The sequence below is a fragment of the Mixophyes fleayi genome, chromosome 4 (genome assembly GCF_038048845.1).
Source record: "Mixophyes fleayi isolate aMixFle1 chromosome 4, aMixFle1.hap1, whole genome shotgun sequence".
NCBI classification, from domain to species: domain Eukaryota; kingdom Metazoa; phylum Chordata; class Amphibia; order Anura; family Limnodynastidae; genus Mixophyes; species Mixophyes fleayi.
In genome coordinates, this window is record NC_134405.1 from 112,847,921 (window position 1) to 112,868,015 (window position 20,095).

A 20,095-nucleotide genomic window follows, 5' to 3' on the forward strand; every position below is an offset into this window, starting at 1 on the left:
GTTCGGCTCAGCCTGAGTTGTCACACAGTTTGGTTCGGCCCAAGTTGCCTTCTGGCCTTAACTGTGAGGCGTCTCACAGTGCTTTTCAGTCCGAAGCTTCTCACAGTGCTGTCTGGTCCAAGGCTTTTCACGGTGCTGTCTGGTCCGAGGCTTCTCATACAGCTGTCCGGTCCAAGGCTTCTCACAGTGCTGTCCAGTCTGAGGCTTCTCACCGTGCCGTCCGGTCTGAGAGGTGTGCGCAGCTTGTCATCCCATTCTAGGACTCCTGTTTTGCCGCCCCAGTTGGGGACTCTCCAAAGACTGCCGCTCCAGTTGGGGACTCTCCAGAGACTGCCTCTCCAGTCGGGGACTCTCCAGAGACTGCTATTGAGCCAGATCGTCAGATCTTCCTTCAGTCTTCTTTGACGGTGAGCTCAAACAGTTTACTTCCATACTTCAACTTTGTATCAAAAAGTTTCAAGACTGTCCGGATTACTTTGTTGAGCAATTTAACCAGGTGGGTTCAATTTACATGTGTTTTAGAGGGGAGAGCCACAAACTTGGACCTTCTCATTACTAAATTCCGATGACCCGATTATCCATAATACCATGGACTTTATTAATGTCGTTAGTCAGAAGTACTCTCCGTCTATAGTCAAGTCTCCTGGTCATAGTTCTTCTGTTTCCATTCTACCCTCTGTTTCAGCTCCTATGCTTAATCACAAATCATCTATGCACATTACTTTCATTAGTCAATCTATATCTTCAAAAAATAAAAAGAACAAAAGGAAAAATCCTTTCCCAGACTGCATCAATCACAACAAACCTTGGTTACCGGCTTCATGAGCATATCAAAATCTTGTGATGAAATAAAAAATTCTACTTCTATTCTTGGCTGGGACTCAGACTCTGAGAGCGAATTCCTAAACAACTCTAGAGAGTTAGTTGATGAACTTTGCGTTTCTCCTTATGCTTTTGAAGAGCTGGGTCTTGCTAACACTCCATTGGAGAAGGGCGCTATTGCTTCTCCAAGGAGATCCCTGAAGAAAAGGCAGAAGAGGAAAAAAGTCTGAAAGGAACTTTTTATGGAGTGTCTGGAATCCGCTCCTGTAAGGGAGGGATAATGTTAGGATCTGCCTAGCGTCTTATGCAGCATTACCTCAGGAGACTGTTTTTATCTCGGCAGCTTCTGCATCTGGGACGGTTTTGGACTCTGTTGTTTATGTTACCCTGCAATATCCGAAACACCGGAGGTGCTGCTGTTCTGTCTTTTCCACTACACAGTTAGGTAATCATCCACACCTGAGTGTCTCATATATAGGCCAGCCTCTCCTAGCTTTCCTTGCTGGTCATTGATGTTTCTGAGCCAGTTTATGTTTGTTACCTTAGATTACTGCCTTGACTTCTTTGTTCCTGCTTATTTGTACAGCATCAACCAATCAATCGCCTGTATATTCTCATGGAGGTAACCTGACATTTGCATTATTCCTGCTAATCTGCTATACCTGAAAATCTGTTTATAATCTGACCCGGTCTATGTTCACATTGCATAACCTGGACTGTGTTTTCTCTGCAATAAACAGTTTAATGTTTTCATCATATGTCTGGCTTCATGGCTATACTTGCAAGACCTAGTTTGTGGAACAGTTTTGTAACAATGATTAGCATCGCCACACACATTGAATGCCCATTTGATGATGCAAAGTGTATCATCAATTCACATCCACCTCTTAATAACTCTCCTCCAAGAAACAAGTATGAGTACAACTGTTATCTTAACACAGTGATCTCCACCCATTAGTAAATTTTGTTTTAGTCAGTTTGACATTTCTTAGGAAATAAAGTGTAATGTGAAATCACATCCCTTAAGATGCATTTTATAGCTAATATGTACACAGGGGCTGGCTGGGGGGTAGTGAGGCATCTGCCCACCAGGCCGGTCCCATAGCGGACTACCTTGGGCTGGGTCACTGGGCCACTGGAATTCTTTGTCTTTTAAAATAGGATGTTGAGCTGAGTCTTGGCCCCTGGTCTAAATTTTTCCAGCCCTCCCTTGTGTATACAAATATTTAATTTCATGCATTTGAAACTACCTTTTTGTCTATAAACAACAGGTATTATCACTAGGTTTTCTTGAAATAACAACTTCTACTTTCTTTCTCATATTATAATGAAAATGTGCAAATGACACACAAAGGAGCAGTGGCTGTATTCTATCTAGAGACCAATTTCTTTCTAAAATATATCTTCTTGGGTGTTGTGTTTCTACACAGTTCAATAGCTATAATTTCTTCTCTTCAGGGGCTACTTACATCCACAAATCAATATAATGTTTCAGTTAATAAAATACAGTTGTCCACTTTATGAAGACCCAGAAGATATTGTTTGATTTCTTTCTTTCAATTTAAAAGCACATAACATAAATAACCCATAACCTTAGGAATTTGCTATATGACTCCTCTGAGTATGCAAATAAAATAGTACTATGGAAATGGTTGAATACCGTATGTAACAAATTGTTATCATAGATTTGAGAAGCACCAAAGTGCTCCACAGCTCCATTCAGTAGAGCAAACAGTACATACATAAAACAGGGACAAGCAAGTTAGACAAAATAAATTCAGACATACCCTGCTCATTAGAGAATTACATTCTATGTGTAAGAGGACACAGCTGAAACAAGAGGAGCTTAGTGGTTTATAGTGAGATTAGGACTTTTGTAAGGGTGCATTAGAGTGAATAGTATTATAGGGGATAAGGTAAGTTCTAAAAAAGAGATGGGTTTTCAGAGAGTGTCTAAAGATTTGAAGGCTGTGGGAAATCCTGATTGTGTGTGGTAGGATATTCCATAAGTGGGAGCAGCACTGGAGAAGTCATGTTGGCGGGAGTGGGAGGTGGTTACCAGAGACGAGATAAGATGCAGGTAAGAGGTAGCTTTAAGAGGACAGGAGGGAGAGTATTTTGATATGAGATTTGAGATTTATGCAGGGATAGTGTTATTAAGGGCTTTGTAGGTAAGGGTAAGTAATGTGAATTTGATTCTGGAGGACACAGGGAGCCAGTGTAGGGATTTGCAAAGTGGTGCAGCAGATGTGGAGCAGTGAGATCAGTCTTGCAGCAGCATTTATGATGGTTTGAAGTGTGGATATATGAGTGCTGGGAATGCCAGATAGCAGGAGGTTGTACTAGTCAAGACGGGAAATGATGATAGAATGGATAAGAATTTTAGTAGCATGATGAATAAGAAAAGGGTGTATTCTGGCAATGTTTTTAAGGTGGAGTTGACCGAGAGTCAACTCCACCTGTGAGATGTGAGGAATAAAGCAGAGGGGGGTGTCCGTGTGACACCAAGGCAGCGGGCTAGGGAGACTGGTGAAATTGTGGTGCTATTGACAGTGAGGGAGATTTGAGGTGAGGAGGTGATGATGGCAAGAGGGAAGAAGATAAGCTCTGTTTTGAACATGTTGAGCTTTAGGTAGCATTGTGACATCCATGTGGAGATGACAGAAAGACAGTTGGTTAAACGAGATAGTACAGAAGAGGAGAAGTCTGGGAAAGAGATATAGATTTGGGTATCATCAGCATGGAAGTGGTACTGGAGGTCGAATGAGCGAATTAGTGCCCCAAGAGAAGAGGTATACAGTGAAAAGTAAAGGGCCAAGAACAGAGTATTGTGGGACCCTAACACATAGTGGGAGTGGAGAGGAGGCTGTTCTAGAGGTAGAAACACTAAAGAGACGGTTCAATAGGTAGGAAGTGAACCAGGAAAGAACGGTGTCATAGATGCCAATGGAGTGAAGGTTGTGTAGGAGAAGAGGATGATCAACAGTGTGAAATGCAGCAGCCAGGTCCAAGAGAATGAGTATGGAGAAATGACCCTTACACTTTGCAGTAAGTAAATCATTGATAACTTTTGTGAGCGCAGTTTCAGTGGAATGTTGGGGATAAAAGCCCAATTGCAGAGAGTCGAGAATGGAGTGAAAGGAGAGAAAGTGAGGCGTTTGTACACTAATTGCTTAAGTAGTTTGGAGGCAAAGGAGATGAGAGAAATAGGGCGGTAGTTGGGGAGAGAGGCTGGATCGAGAGATGGCTTCTGTAGAATTGGTGAGATGAGCGCATGTTTAAAGGTGGATGGAAATGTGCCAGTGGAGAGAGACAGGTTGAATATAGACAACATCTCCACTTTTTCAAAACTGCAGCTTGATAAATTTACCCCTAAGTCTAATAGTCTAACTGAGGTCAACTTTACTTCTATAAAGTCAAGGATTTAGATAGAGAGCCTTTACTCACTAATTGGGATTCAAGACCAGACAAACATTAACAAGAGAAGGTATATTTCACAATACTCAAATTCATCCTATAGTATGCACATATCACTCTGGAAAATGTAACAAATGCAAAAACTCTTCTATGTACAAATACAAACCTTCAATTTCAATCAGATACAACAAGATGCTTTTTTTAAAAAAGTAAAGAATTTCATCATATGCAACACGATAAGAAAGATACAAATTTAAATAGAGGAATGCATGTGTAACAATATAAATGGCTTTGTGTTACAAAATCTTCCACATCACTTCAAAAAGTAAAGGAAAACTGGAGATGTGGAGATTTTATAACAGAAAATAAATAAAACAGATACATAATATAAATATATATATATATATATATATATATATATATATATATATATACACATAATATAAATATATATATATATATATATATATATATATATATATATATATATATATATATATATATATATATATATATATAAAATACAAAAAGACAGGGGGCGCCACACATAGTGTATTATCAGTGAGATATAATATACAGGTGACTCCAACGATAAGATAGTCCCGTACCAAATATGTGATGAAATTAGGCAGATGTAATAATCAGGCTGACCATAATATGGATCCACCTCAGATTTGGATAGCAGGAATCCACGATCACAGACCAAGTGATGAAAGACAATCTGCGGACTCAAATAAATCCACAATAGTGTGACACAGTATAAAAGGAGACCAAATTGGTCTCAAATACCACAAATTTAATGGCACCACATAAAAATATATATATTGCCCGTACATAGAGCACAATAAAACAAGCTTATCTGTCCACTGGCACAAACATGGAAGAGAAGGGTAGCAGGCAGCGACACCTCAGATCATCCAGCAATGAGCACAGGGACCAAGAACCTCTCCAACGCGTTTCGTCTTGTAGGTAAGACTTTATCAAGGAGTAATGAATCTAGCATCATCGCGGGCTCTTAAATACTTAAATCCTTTTACATAGGAGCCAATGCGAGCATGACCTTAGCGTACGGGCGGTAACCTCCGACTCCCGATACGTCACATCCGGGACTCCACTTCCGGTATAGCGGTTTTAGTGTGAAGATAGATTTTATGTATTAGATGACATCAGGAGGGGATATTCCCAACAACTCCAGCTCCCGATATGTCACATCCGGAACTCCGCTTCCGGTATAACAATTTATATTTACATAACATCAGAGGGGGAAGCCCAATATCTATCAGAATGTATATGATAGAAACTATGTACCATCGCATCACATCCCGTTCGTCATCAGCAATATAAGTATAAGAAGAACTGGATCTTAGTCCAATGCCTCAATAAGCCATACAACATAAAAATAAATACACTATTAATACATACACAAATAAAATATAGCGTCACACTATCTAGTACAAAATACAGCTAACTAGTCAGCATTATCACATAGTACATAGAAATTCTAAATAAATTTTAACATATTCCCAGAACACAACAATGTAGTATTTAACAACATACAGACCGCCCCTTAAAGAGACAGGTAAATAATCAACACCCAGCAATAGGCTAAAGAAAGGGGGACAATAAACCCTACCAGTACACGAAAATGGCACTACAGAACCCCATATTAGAGTTTCATATGAACCACCTAAAGGGAAGAGAAAATATACCTAAAAAGAAAAACCGGCATTAGTATATAAATCAGTACATAATTAAATCAAAAATGAAGCCATTTCGAATGCTTCATTTAGGCCTCTAGGTGCCAAGGTGTCCAGTTTATACACCCAATACATCTCTCTACAGGTAAGTTTTTTAGCCAGATCTCCACCTCGTGCACCCAACACCACATGTTCAATACCTTTAAACTTGAGACCACTAGGGTCAGCATTCTGACAGGAAATAAAATGTCTAGATACTGTATGTAAATCTGATCTATTTCTAATCGCCCTCACATGCTCCTGAAGACGTATCTTAAGGGCCCTCTTAGTTTTACCAATATAGACTTTTCCACAAGGGCATTCTAGTTGGTAAATGACTGACGTAGTAAGGCAGGTTATACGATCTTTCACTTTATATTCCTTCTGGTGCAATGAATCATAAAAGACTTTATTCAAAGGAGAAACAAATTTGCACATATTGCAATTGTTGCATTTGAAGGAACCTTTCCCCAGATTATTGAGAAATGTAGTCTTATTACCCTTTTCCTCTTTAAGTAAACTGGGTGCTAGTAAGGATTTTAAATTCCTAGTTTTCTTGAAGATGACATCCGGTTTCAACGGAACTACCGAACCTAAAATTGGGTCCATACAAATTAAACTCCAGTGTTTATTCAAGACAGATTTTATCTTCCTTTCATCTTGACTATATTCCGTAATGAAGGGAACTAATGTTTTATATCCTTCCTGTTTTCTATTCTTATAAACCAACATCTCTCTTCTATCTACATTATTAGTTTTTATTAGTGCTTCTGAGATAATGGGGTCAGGGTATCCTCTTTCCCTAAACCTTTCTGCAAAAATAAGGGATTGTTCCTTATATGAATTTTCATCCGAACAATTACGTTTAATGCGGTAAAATTGTGACCTAGGAATATTATCCTTCCATTTTCTAAGATGGCAACTATCATAATGTAAGTAACTATTCGTATCGACCTCCTTAATAAAGGTTTTCGTATGAATTTCAGGACCCTTACTTTCCAGAACTAAATCCAAATATTCTATACGACTATCATCAATCTTAGATGTAAATTTCAGATTGAAGTCATTTCTATTCAAATAGCTCAGGAATTCTTCCAAAATCTGAAGAGGACCATCCCAAATTAGGATAATATCATCTATATATCTACGATAGAAAATGATGAAAGTAGAGAAAGGATTATTATCGCCATATATGAAATCAGACTCCCATCTACCCATAAGGAGATTGGCAAAACTGGGGGCAAAAATAGTCCCCATTGCCGTTCCACATATCTGCAGATAGAAGTCCTCCCTGAATTTGAAATAATTTCTAGAAAGAATAAATCTGATAAGTTTACAAATGAATACTTTAAGCCCATCATCTAGATCTTTATCCAACTGGAGATAATAGTTGATAGCTTCTATACCTTTTGTGTGATCAATAGAAGTGTACAGAGCCTGTACATCTATAGTGACCCATCTAAAGCTAGGTTTCCACTGTATATTACCCAACAGATGTAGCAGGGATGTGGAATCTTTTAGATAAGCAGGTAGAGAAATGGGAATCAATCCCCGCCACAATGGGTCGCCCAGGGGGATTCTCTAGGGATTTATGCACTTTAGGCAAATAGTAGAATATCGGGATCACTGGTGATTCCTGTAACAAGAATAAATATTCATCCCGAGACAATATATTTAGTCTAAATGCCTCCTGTAGAATTAGCCTTAACTCATCCACATATTCGATTGTGGGATCCTGTTCTAACTTGATATAAGAGATTCTATCATTTAGTAGTCTCTCAGCCTCCATAATATAGTCTCCCCTATTTAGGACCACAATCCCTCCCCCCTTGTCGGCCTGTTTAATGACAATTTTATCATTATTCATAAGAGCATCTAATGCTTTTTTCTCTAAAGGTGAGATGTTCTTTTTATAGCTCACTGTAGCATTTCTTTGGCAAAGATCTTTCTTCACCAATTGATAAAACATCTCTATATTACTACCCCTAGATTCCAGAGGATAAAACTTTGAAGGTAACTTAAGACCTGTTATTGATTTTTTGGGATCTACCAGTTCAGTAACATTCTCATTTTTCTTCAGAAAATGTCTTTTAAGTGTAAGATTTCTAGTGAATCTATTTAGATCTAGAAATAGCTGAAAGTCATTAGATATATTTGTGGGTGCAAAAGAGAGACCCCTGCTAAGTAATTGCAGTTCATCCTGAGTAAGAGTATAGTCAGAAAGATTGAATATACCAAGAGATTTTGGATCAAGAGGCTGAGGGGGGGCAGAAGTCTGTTCTAATAGTGCCTTCTTTTCCTTTCTCTTGAGTCCACCTCGTTTGCCTCTTCTTCTATATATCTCCTTTTCATAGGAGAGGCTATTTTTATATTTTCTCTTAGGTGGAATTTCTTGTAGACCGTATCCTCCTTGGGTGTTGTAGCAGGGGATTAAAAATCCTCCTCTGTACTCCAAAATCTTTCCCTCTGTAGTGGGGAGAACCTATTCCTGAGAGCTAGATGTTGGGGTACTCTTGTATCGAAAGAATTCCGATGTTTATGGGATACATTAATCCAATCATTCCTATCCTTGAATCTTGACCCAAATCTATTTAGATCACCTTGTGTTCTTTCCCCAACCTTAGGCCCTTCATTAGTTTGTTGTCTAGCCCAGTTGTAAACTTGATTATTCACATAATCTCTTTTGTCTCTGATATATTTCCTTTCTTTCCTTTCAACCACCTCAGATTCAAGTCTATCTAGTTTCTTATGTAACACTTTCTCATTGATCTTATAATCCTCCTTAGATTTAAGCTTCTCAGCTTTGGAATTTAAAATCCTTACTAGCACCCAGTTTACTTAAAGAGGAAAAGGGTAATAAGACTACATTTCTCAATAATCTGGGGAAAGGTTCCTTCAAATGCAACAATTGCAATATGTGCAAATTTGTTTCTCCTTTGAATAAAGTCTTTTATGATTCATTGCACCAGAAGGAATATAAAGTGAAAGATCGTATAACCTGCCTTACTACGTCAGTCATTTACCAACTAGAATGCCCTTGTGGAAAAGTCTATATTGGTAAAACTAAGAGGGCCCTTAAGATACGTCTTCAGGAGCATGTGAGGGCGATTAGAAATAGATCAGATTTACATACAGTATCTAGACATTTTATTTCCTGTCAGAATGCTGACCCTAGTGGTCTCAAGTTTAAAGGTATTGAACATGTGGTGTTGGGTGCACGAGGTGGAGATCTGGCTAAAAAACTTACCTGTAGAGAGATGTATTGGGTGTATAAACTGGACACCTTGGCACCTAGAGGCCTAAATGAAGCATTCGAAATGGCTTCATTTTTGATTTAATTATGTACTGATTTATATACTAATGCTGGTTTTTCTTTTTAGGTATATTTTCTCTTCCCTTTAGGTGGTTCATATGAAACTCTAATATGGGGTTCTGTAGTGCCATTTTCGTGTACTGGTAGGGTTTATTGTCCCCCTTTCTTTAGCCTATTGCTGGGTGTTGATTATTTACCTGTCTCTTTAAGGGGCGGTCTGTATGTTGTTAAATACTACATTGTTGTGTTCTGGGAATATGTTAAAATTTATTTAGAATTTCTATGTACTATGTGATAATGCTGACTAGTTAGCTGTATTTTGTACTAGATAGTGTGACGCTATATTTTATTTGTGTATGTATTAATAGTGTATTTATTTTTATGTTGTATGGCTTATTGAGGCATTGGACTAAGATCCAGTTCTTCTTATACTTATATTGCTGATGACGAACGGGATGTGATGCGATGGTACATAGTTTCTATCATATACATTCTGATAGATATTGGGCTTCCCCCTCTGATGTTATGTAAATATAAATTGTTATACCGGAAGCGGAGTTCCGGATGTGACATATCGGGAGCTGGAGTTGTTGGGAATATCCCCTCCTGATGTCATCTAATACATAAAATCTATCTTCACACTAAAACCGCTATACCGGAAGTGGAGTCCCGGATGTGACGTATCGGGAGTCGGAGGTTACCGCCCGTACGCTAAGGTCATGCTCGCATTGGCTCCTATGTAAAAGGATTTAAGTATTTAAGAGCCCGCGATGATGCTAGATTCATTACTCCTTGATAAAGTCTTACCTACAAGACGAAACGCGTTGGAGAGGTTCTTGGTCCCTGTGCTCATTGCTGGATGATCTGAGGTGTCGCTGCCTGCTACCCTTCTCTTCCATGTTTGTGCCAGTGGACAGATAAGCTTGTTTTATTGTGCTCTATGTACGGGCAATATATATATTTTTATGTGGTGCCATTAAATTTGTGGTATTTGAGACCAATTTGGTCTCCTTTTACACTGTGTCACACTATTGTGGATTTATTTGAGTCCGCAGATTGTCTTTCATCACTTGGTCTGTGATCGTGGATTCCTGCTATCCAAATCTGAGGTGGATCCATATTATGGTCAGCCTGATTATTACATCTGCCTAATTTCATCACATATTTGGTACGGGACTATCTTATCGTTGGAGTCACCTGTATATTATATCTCACTGATAATACACTATGTGTGGCGCCCCCTGTCTTTTTGTATTTTATCTTTTAGGTGTAACACTTGCAGACAGGTGTTGATTGACTGGGGAGCTGCCTATTACATTGAGTATAAATTTTTCATATAATTCACTGTGTTCACTTTTACTAAGCGCTGGTTAGCTTAAAGAACTTTTTGGGTGTCATATATATATATATATATATATATATATATATATATATATAAAATTAAAGACCCATGTCCCCAGAGGCTAAAATGATGTATATTTTGAACCACATTCCAATCTATAAACAATTTCAATGGTAAAAGAGTTAAGAAATATCCTTACTTTGTCAATTATTGATTTATAATATATATATATATATATATATATATATATATATATATATATATTATAAAAATACTGTTGCTCATCAAATATTTCATGTGCTGCACATTTTTGAAGTACCCAAGAATATTGTCCGGTGTGCTTTTGTATTTTATTGTCGTATCTATGTAGAAGTGTGGCACATCCAAACTTAACATGCCAGAGACAAGTTCTAATACTATTACTTAACATGCCAGGACTGCTTGGCGAGCCCAAGCAAAAATCCCCCTCTGAAACAATATGGCAATGCCTTGTGCCAGCAGCTTAATATGCGGCAAAAGAAGGAAGTGATTATAAATTCCTTGTATAGCTATTGCTCGTGTGCGATAAACATTAGTGCGTGCACATAGTGATGGAACCCGGTGAGGGATCCAAAGAAACCTCTCTGGCGGCACTGAAAATGTACATAATGCCATCCTGAGATTGTTAAATTTTGTTGAAAAGCAAAGCTCTGATTTCTCCTGCGTTAATCTTTTGATAAATTGAACGAAGTGCTGCGATATCCATTTGCTGGAGAAAACTGCCGCACTCTCTTTATTTTTGGACTATCACAATTTCATAAATAGTCCTCTTAGACTGGTTCATGACATCAAGGGGTACAGGCTGTTATTGTAATAAAGGAAGCACAGGCTGGTGCTGTGTATGAGGGATACAGGTGATCTCATTATGTGTGGAGGCATGTAACTGGTACAATATTTTAGTTATAACTTAAAAGGTATCATTGGTAAAGAGGTTGGGAAAATCTTGACCACTATGTGTTATTTAAAAACATAAAGGGTGAGATTGTGCCCATTATATTGGTTGTATTTAAAGAGCTACATCACAATATTTATTGTGAGTGGCCAGAGGACTCTGTAGCAGCAGAGTGTTCTTGTCTGAACCCACGTCCCAGAATTGAATATGAGTGTCAAATGATTGTTTCATAACTTCTTCTGAAGATATATAGTTGACTATGTGTGTAGTCCAACCCCTAAGTATTTTTTTGTACATGGCTCAGATATTCTTTGATGCAAAGTTGCTGGTCCCTAATATCTTTTCAGGCATGTCTTAAAAATATAAAACTGTGAAACATCTGGTTAGTTGATATGGGTTGAGGCTGTTCCCAACATATGATTATAGTATAATGAATGATAAGGCCAGTGCAGAATGACTTGCACATTGTACATACATACATACATGCTCACAAAGTGCAACATTTCCCTACCCAGATTTTTTTTTTGCTGTGTATATTTGTCTTTTTTGGTGTGTTAGTTGTGAGCAGCTTCAGTGCTAGCTCTAGGTCGGTGCCCCTCCCCCTTGGAAATGGCACCCCTTCTTGGGCGTTTATTTTCAACCCACTACTTCATATCTTAGCAGGTAGGAGAGGCATCCTCTGCTCCTGAGTGGCAGATTGATGCGTGGCTGTGAAATTGTAGCCAAGTGCCACACTCCTAGCCCATCACAGACACAGAGGAGCAGCAACTAGCAGCTTCACAGGCAGCCATGATTGCAGATGTCGCTCAGTGTGGAGGCGCTGTTTTTTTTTACATAAGGGGATTTAATGCACTGGATGAGTGACATTTAAAGCACTGGATGAGTGACATTTAAAGCACTGGATGAGTGACATTTATTAGGCACCTACTATCCATTGGCATACCAGACAACTGCCTAGATTCGATTAAAAGAGCTGGCCCTGTCTGCAGGTTTTGATTTGCAGGAATGCGACATATGTGGTAGGTAGACTGTTTCTGATTTCTAAATAGTATTAGTCTGATTCTGTTTGATCTTAGTAAGTTAAAATAAGTTTATTTTGCATAGCCACAGTCTGTAGAGGTCTGCTTATATAAAATTCCTAATCCTGCTATCTGTTCAGAGTGATTTGGGGGTTCACTGCTTGTCCAAGACCTGGTTCAGTGCACAGTATTATAAAAGAATTACAATTTTCTTTCAGCTGTGTGGTTTCAGATTTATAATTCCCGTGAGGTTATTAAAGGCCAAAAGAGCTGTGCTATATAACGAAAACATTGTTTTATGTACGTGAGAGCTTTGTTACACAGCTCACTTTCAAGTCTGTCCTTGGTTACAACAAGATATGTTCAACCCGAAAATCAAAAACTAGTTTACTAATATCATTTCCAGAATTGCAGGAAAGGAAAAATAGTGTCGTTTTAACCAGATGAGTATAGGCCACAGTTTATTTATATTTAGAATCATACATTCATTCATTATAGTAGTATTTTTTTCTGTTACAGAACTTAAAATGCACTTATTTTTTCATTACTGATGTACTACCTTGTTTCCCACTGCTCCCCCACCCCTTTCATTATAGCTGCTCTATTTGTTATCCCAAATGTACAAGCCACTAACTGTAGTAGAGATATATAGCCCACTGATAAGTGTCTGTCCCTGCACCTATCTCTTGCAGAAAACTCCTCTTTCCTTCTTATCACAGACTTTGCATGCTCTGGTTTCTATGCAGCACACATTAGGATGAAAGAGAAGAGAGCGGAGAAAGTCCAGTGTCAGCTGTAGAATGCATGCTGGAAGCAGAGAATAGTTTCTTCTCGATCTGACATTCATATTCACTTTCTCATATTCAGCTCTAAAAAAAAAAAAAAAAAAAGAGAATTGGAGAATAAAAACACTTATAGTAGAATCAGACCAATCACAGTCAAAACAAAAAAGGAAACAAAAGTTAAGCATCTGTCACAATCCCATGACTATAAAGCTATAAAGGTAGTGTGTGCAGCAGCCAGGTCATCACTACATTTCCTGGTTGTATGTAGTGATGGGAAATCTAGTTCATTTTGAAGATTAGTTCATTCTGATCTAGTTCACACAAAAGATTAGTTCAAAAGATTAGTTCATTTCACTCATTTCACTCAGTAGTTCATTTCACTCATTTCACTCAGTAGTTCATTTCACTCAGTTCACTCATTTCACTCAGTAGTTCACTGAGTAGTTCATTTAGCTCAGTTAGTTCAGTTAGATCACTGGCTCTGGAACACTGCTGAGAGAAGTGATTGGAGACATATATCTAGTCTATTACACATACTGTAGGCATATCTACTACTCCTCATTAGATGAGTTATAGTCCTGTTAAAATTATCAGATAAGTTTAATATGTCAGATCATTTTTAAATTTTAAAAAGGGCAATCACTTATACAAAAACTAGTAGTGACATGTTGAGCTCTGCAAAGTTAATTACATTTTCATTATTATTTTTTATTTCCATAATATGCAAATGAAAAAGACCCATTATAAAGTGTCACTTTTTTGCTTTTAAAATTGAGATCAGTGCAATCAGGATATAGGGGAGATGTATCAAACCTTAGGGGGGAATTTTTACAGCTGTAAAAAGACCCAAAATAGGCATCACGTCACTGGAGGTGGGGCCAAAATGGCGCAATTCACAAAGCCCAGCCCCCTACCCCTATTCCCCGCTCCAGGAACTCCCAGACGTAACCAACATAATGTTGGCAATTATGACTAATCAGCTTCTGCTATTTGTCTAACAGAGTCTATAATATGGCAGAAAATGATTAGTAGCAACGGTTCCACTTTATCTCTCTTGAAGGTTTAATACATCTCCCCTGTATATATGGTGCAGTAAACAGAACTACAGTATATAGCATGCAGCACTCAGCAGTGTAGTGTGTCTTGAGCTGACAGGGAAGGGAATGTATCCTGTGACTCATGAGCTAAATGATCTAAATGATTAAAAAGATTCGGAGAGTGAAATGATTCGAAGAGTGAAATGATTCGGAGAGTGAAATGATTCGGAGAGTGAAATGATTTGGAGAGTGAAATGATTCGCAGTGAAATGATTTAGAGAGTGGAAAGATTCGAAGAGTGGAAAGATTCGGAGAGTGAAATGAACTAGATGAACTATTGAACTCCTGAGCGAGGAGAATGACTCATGGCTCATAGTCAGTGATCGGCTCCACAGTCTCACATAATGTCTGAGCACAGCAGTGCCACCTTTGGTAGTTTAGAGGTACTGACTCATGAGTATTAAATGAGAGAGCTGAATAGAAACAAAAGAGCCAGTGTGAATGAGACAGTGAGTGAGGCTGCTGGAGCTGCTCTGCTTTATCTCTTTACCAGCCGCGCGGCAGGGCAAAAATGGTCTCTGTAGGCTCCGGGAGAATAGAGCTGTATAGACATGTGTTTGTAAAGAATCACCGTAGTGAATGGTTTAAGGACTAATAACAGCAAGTATCATACTTATTTGTTTCCTCACACCATCGCTTTCATTCCATGATTGGATCTCTATTTTTGTTATAATCACAAGCCTGGCCGGACCTATTGCAGAGTTACTAATACATATTGATATCGCAACAGGAACATTGTTTCTACTAAGTCTGCTATCCATTTGGAATTTATTTAGCAGCACTCCATTGACACTGGCTGGAGGTTATTGTGATTTTATGTATACAGTTGTTTTTATTGTCTTAATTGCCTCTGGGACTCACGTAGTGGCATTCATAACGCTGGTCTAATATATTGGTTATCTGTTATGTTTTAACATTAGTGACATACAGGCGGATTTTGTCACTTGTGTCTGCAATTGTTAATAATTGTTTTAATGTATTAAATTGTATTAATTGACCATTTACACACCCCGTCAATATTTATTATCAATAGATAAGAATCTAGAGCCAATGAGCGCCCAGCTATTTCTGCTTTTTATTTCTCTTGTTGTTTGAGGGAGGGATACCCTCAGCTGGAGCAGCTCTTGCAATACACCCTAGAGAGCGCGATCCTTCCATACCGGAATGACATGTGACAGATAGTATCCCAAACAGTAGAATCGTGAGATAAAATATCACTCACCCATTCGTTCTGTCAATGGCGTGTTAAAAGAGTCTTACCAGTACTATGCTAGCGTCCGGTAACAGACCTTGCCTAGCTGGTGGCTATCCAGTATGTAGCAGCCTCTCGGTGGGCTCTCCAGTGCGCGAGTGAACGTCACGTTCAACTGTATGATCGCGCATGCGCGGATTTGTCTTGTTGGAATAAGATGGTATATATAATCGGGGCTTTAACCAACGCGTTTCACCCGTCATACGGGCTTCCTCAGGGCAATGTGATTATAGTCATTGATAAAGATCCATTATAAATCCTCTTGGGTTTAAAGGTGTGGTTTAAAGTCATAAGAGTTTTACAGCTGATTCAAATTATTCAATAGCTGCTGATTCATGCTCTGTGAAAAAAACTTCAACTGTGATTAACTATTGAGCATAGTCATAATTGGTTATAAATAAAATTAAAAGCAATAAAAATTAGAAACAAATATAAAATCAAATAAAATAAAATAAATATAAGTGAAAATACAAAAATATATAGGGCAAAGGAAAAGAAAACAAGCAAGTATGTGTTGTTTAATTATGTAAAAAAGGAGCCTAGATCTAGATCTAAATTAAGGCCTTTGAGAGTCAATGTATTCAGATTGTATATCCAGCGGGTTTCTTCTTTTGCTATTTCCGCTATATAGTTTCCTCCCCTCCAGGATTTTTCCACTTTTTTTATTCCACAAAATCTCAGTCCTGTGGGGTCTTTGGAGTGTACGTTGAGGAAGTGATCTGATACGCTGTCAGTGGTTAGTCCTTTTTTCCCATTTCTAATGTGTTCTGCTATTCTACATTTCAGATTACGAATAGTCCTTCCCACATACTGAATGCCACAAGGGCATTCAAGTAAATATATCACTCCTTTGCTATTACACTTAATTTTTTCTTTAATTGTGTAAACTTTATTGTTATAATTTGATTTGAATTGTGTTATCGGTTTCGTGCATATGGATTTGCTTAATTTGCATGCTTGACAATTCATACAATAATAGAACCCAGGTTTGTTTTCACCCATCCAAGTTCCTGTTGTGTTGTCTTTATCTTTTAATTTAAGGGCACTTTTTACTAATTTATTCTTCAGATTGTTTGCTTTTTTGAAGATAATTTTTGGTCTCTTCATCAGGCATGTTGCTAATTTTTCGTCTTGTAATAATATTGGCCAATGTTTTATTAAATTTTTTTCCAAATTTTTGGCTTGATTAGTGTATCTTGTAATAAAAAGTACATCCTTTACCGATATAGATGGACCTTTATTTTTCGGGGTCAACAATGTTTCTCTATCTATCTTCTTAATATATTCTGAGTATCTACTTCTTGTTCAATATAGTTTCTTTCAACAAATCTTATTTTCATATTGTTAGCTTGCTCAGTATAGTCTTCTACTTTTGAACAATTTCTTCTGAGGCGCCGGAATTGTCCACTTGGAATATTTTTCAACCACAGCGGATGATGGTTACTAGTTCGCGGAATGAAAGTGTTGCTGTCTACCTCTTTAGTATATGTATTTGTAAAAACTTGATTATTCTGAATGTATATTTCTAAATCTAAAAAAATTACTTTTTCTTGACTGTAAGTGGCGGTGAAATGAAGATTGATGTTATTGGAATTGATAAATGTTATAATTTTTTTTGTGTATATTGTTGAATGTAGGGGTGGGACATCCCCTTTAATTCTGTGCAGCATTGTAGACCTTTTCTCTAGAGCCGCGCCATTTAAGTCTCTGTTTATCACTAAAAATATACATAATAAAATAATTCAATAACATACAGACTCTGTCAAGGTGACCTTTGTGAAATCGCAATGGCTTATGCTTGTCAATATTCCTATACATGTATTAAAAGGAATATCTAAAAACAATAGTAAATTGGTTTCTGAAATAATAACATAACAGAAAATAAAATTATTGGTGCTCTTTGATGCGCATGCAACTGTGCATAGAGTTCCAGCTTGCTTTACATGAATATGTGGTTGTTCTTCTATGACACACACTGCAAGTAGTTTACGAGAGAACTCCATCGATAACTAAAATGACACTGTAACACCAGCCCCCTTAAGTAGCAGAACTACCAGGGTCTAGGGTTGTCAAACTATTAGATTTATAAAATACTCACTCACAACATCTGTTCAAGAGTCAATTCTTCTGCCAGAGGAGGAGATGGATCTACAAGTACTCTGACACTTCATTGCTTTGTGATGTTAACTATTTATGAATTTCTCCGGCAGTAGAACTTACTTTTGATCAGGTACTGGGAGATACATTTGTAATAAATGGTGTTGATACAAGACACAAAAAGTTTTGCTAGTGAGAATTGTTACAGTATAATTTTTGTTCCAGGTATTTTTTGTATACTATTTATTTTTTAATAAAGGTTTTTTTTTCTGTATTCTGGATTTTAACTGTTTCATTTCCAGCTTTCAGAACTTCAGTTCCCTTTTCAATGTTACAACCACCACGTGTAGTTGTGGATTTTATTCTGTCTAGTTTGTAGCATGATGTAACTTGTTGTGAATTAATAATCTTTATATATAATGTTATTTCTTGTCACTGTGTCAAGCTTCTAGTGAGTTGTTCACATGATTGCTTGGACAATCTTGTTTCTAACTTCTATCCCCCTTCTTCCTGGTTCTCTTTCAGATAGCAAAGCTATGGATGAAAAGGTTTTAAATCACGTCTTTCCTAAGGGATCATGTCTTGTTAATGTTTGTGACTTGACCTGTTTGGTTCCTTCATTTTACTTGTGGAATACTGCATGTGCTCCCTCTGGTTACCCATTCTTTTGTTGCCTTATTAGAACACCAAATGTGTTGCATTGTTAAACAGGATACTCCTGACGCTTATCATGTATGATAACATAAAAGCCTGTTGCTGAACCAGTCACCTTTCGTACCCACAATTCTATAAATATTAAATTGCTTGGAGGATAATGTGTTCAGACTTCATTGTTTTCTGTGTCCTATGTTTTGTGCTGTCTATGTCCCTTTGGTTGTAGCAACATACATCACTGAAAGTGCATTGCTTAATCAATAATATTCAGATATTTAATCAATAGCACATGTTATGGCTTGGAGCTAACCCTGCTTAACATATTGTCATGTTAGGTGTTCTGTGTACAGTGAGCTTTAAGTAAATATACAGACAAACAGACCCTTTATTCAAAAGAGAATATTATTTTTATCTTTTTTTCTCCTAAAAAGGCACGGATAGTTGGCGGAAGTTCTTTGGATGCCTCAAAACTTTATGAAATACAGACATCTGGAGGGTGAGTAAAGCCTGTTACTGGTGAAACACATTATTTTATCTGTGTTTTAAACTATTTTTAAAGTGGTTATTTAGCTTGTAAGTCAAGGTTAAAACACCCAAGTCCATCAATTTCAGCATTTTAGATAAAGTGGTATGATGTTCCCTCATTGTGGAGAACATCTTGCCATTTACAGTACCATGCTGTAAATTTTACAGTGTAAAATCTTGCTATAGCTTGAAGAAAGGTCGGGACCACTAGCAAATTATGCTGTATTATGTGAGCTACTTATAGATATCTCCAAAGTTTTGGAATACTGACATGTGCTAGTACAAAGTTGGTTTGTTCATGTGTGTGTACAAGGGCAGCTGGACATAATCTGAACTTTAAGCCAAAGTGTTTTTCAGCCTTTTTAAACTCCTCCCTATAATAAAAAGAATTCTTCTATGTTTTGTTTGATGCAAGGCAACTAAAAATGCATTACTGGTTATTGCCACTTAAGGTCCATCAGAAGATGCCAAATTTTGTGTCCCTGCAAATGTCTCCATTTTGTTCCGCAGTTCCATGTGCTTTCCTGTAACAATTGGGTCATTTGTGCAAAAATAGGAGGGTGAAATCCAGGGGAGGGCTGGCAAATTTTAGCCTGGGGGGCAAGACTCTACTCAGCAGCCTATTAGGAATATTTTAAAGGATAAAAAATGGCAGTGGTCCAGTGACTCAGCTGAAGGTAGCCCACTATGGGACCAACCTTGCCCCCCAGCCCAGCCTGCCCCTAGTGACATCACAAAACAGCATTTGCACTGCACTTTTGCATGATTGTAATTTACCTGTCTTGAAATAACATCTGGCTTTTGATTGGATCATTATGCAACCATCCAATCAGGATCCCTCTCTCCTCTTTTGCACAAATATTACCACAGCTGACCAACAAAGTAACAGATAAGTATGGGACAATTAACATGTAGTGATTATGGAACTGACTTGAATAAATGCATTTATGTCGTAATTTTCATTTTTCTTTATTTGTTTAATAATAATCTGAGCAGAGAAAAGTTGTAACTCTTAAGGGCAAAACTGTCACACAATGAAATAACCTCTAATTAAGAAAAAAAAAGCCCCAAAATGTCACAAAGGTTACTTTATTTGGAATAGAAA

At 37.7% G+C, this 20,095-nt stretch overlaps 1 protein-coding gene across 1 annotated transcript in view; it reads left to right on the top strand.

Moving 5' to 3' along the window:
* Positions 1-20,095, top strand: part of UNC13C (unc-13 homolog C) — a 444,227-nt gene that overhangs the window by 48,393 nt on the left and 375,739 nt on the right. The window contains exons 2-3 of the mRNA XM_075208024.1: positions 18,337-18,359; positions 18,897-18,961. Coding sequence (XP_075064125.1) covers positions 18,337-18,359; positions 18,897-18,961 — 88 coding nt within the window. The remainder of the gene's footprint in view (positions 1-18,336; positions 18,360-18,896; positions 18,962-20,095) is intronic.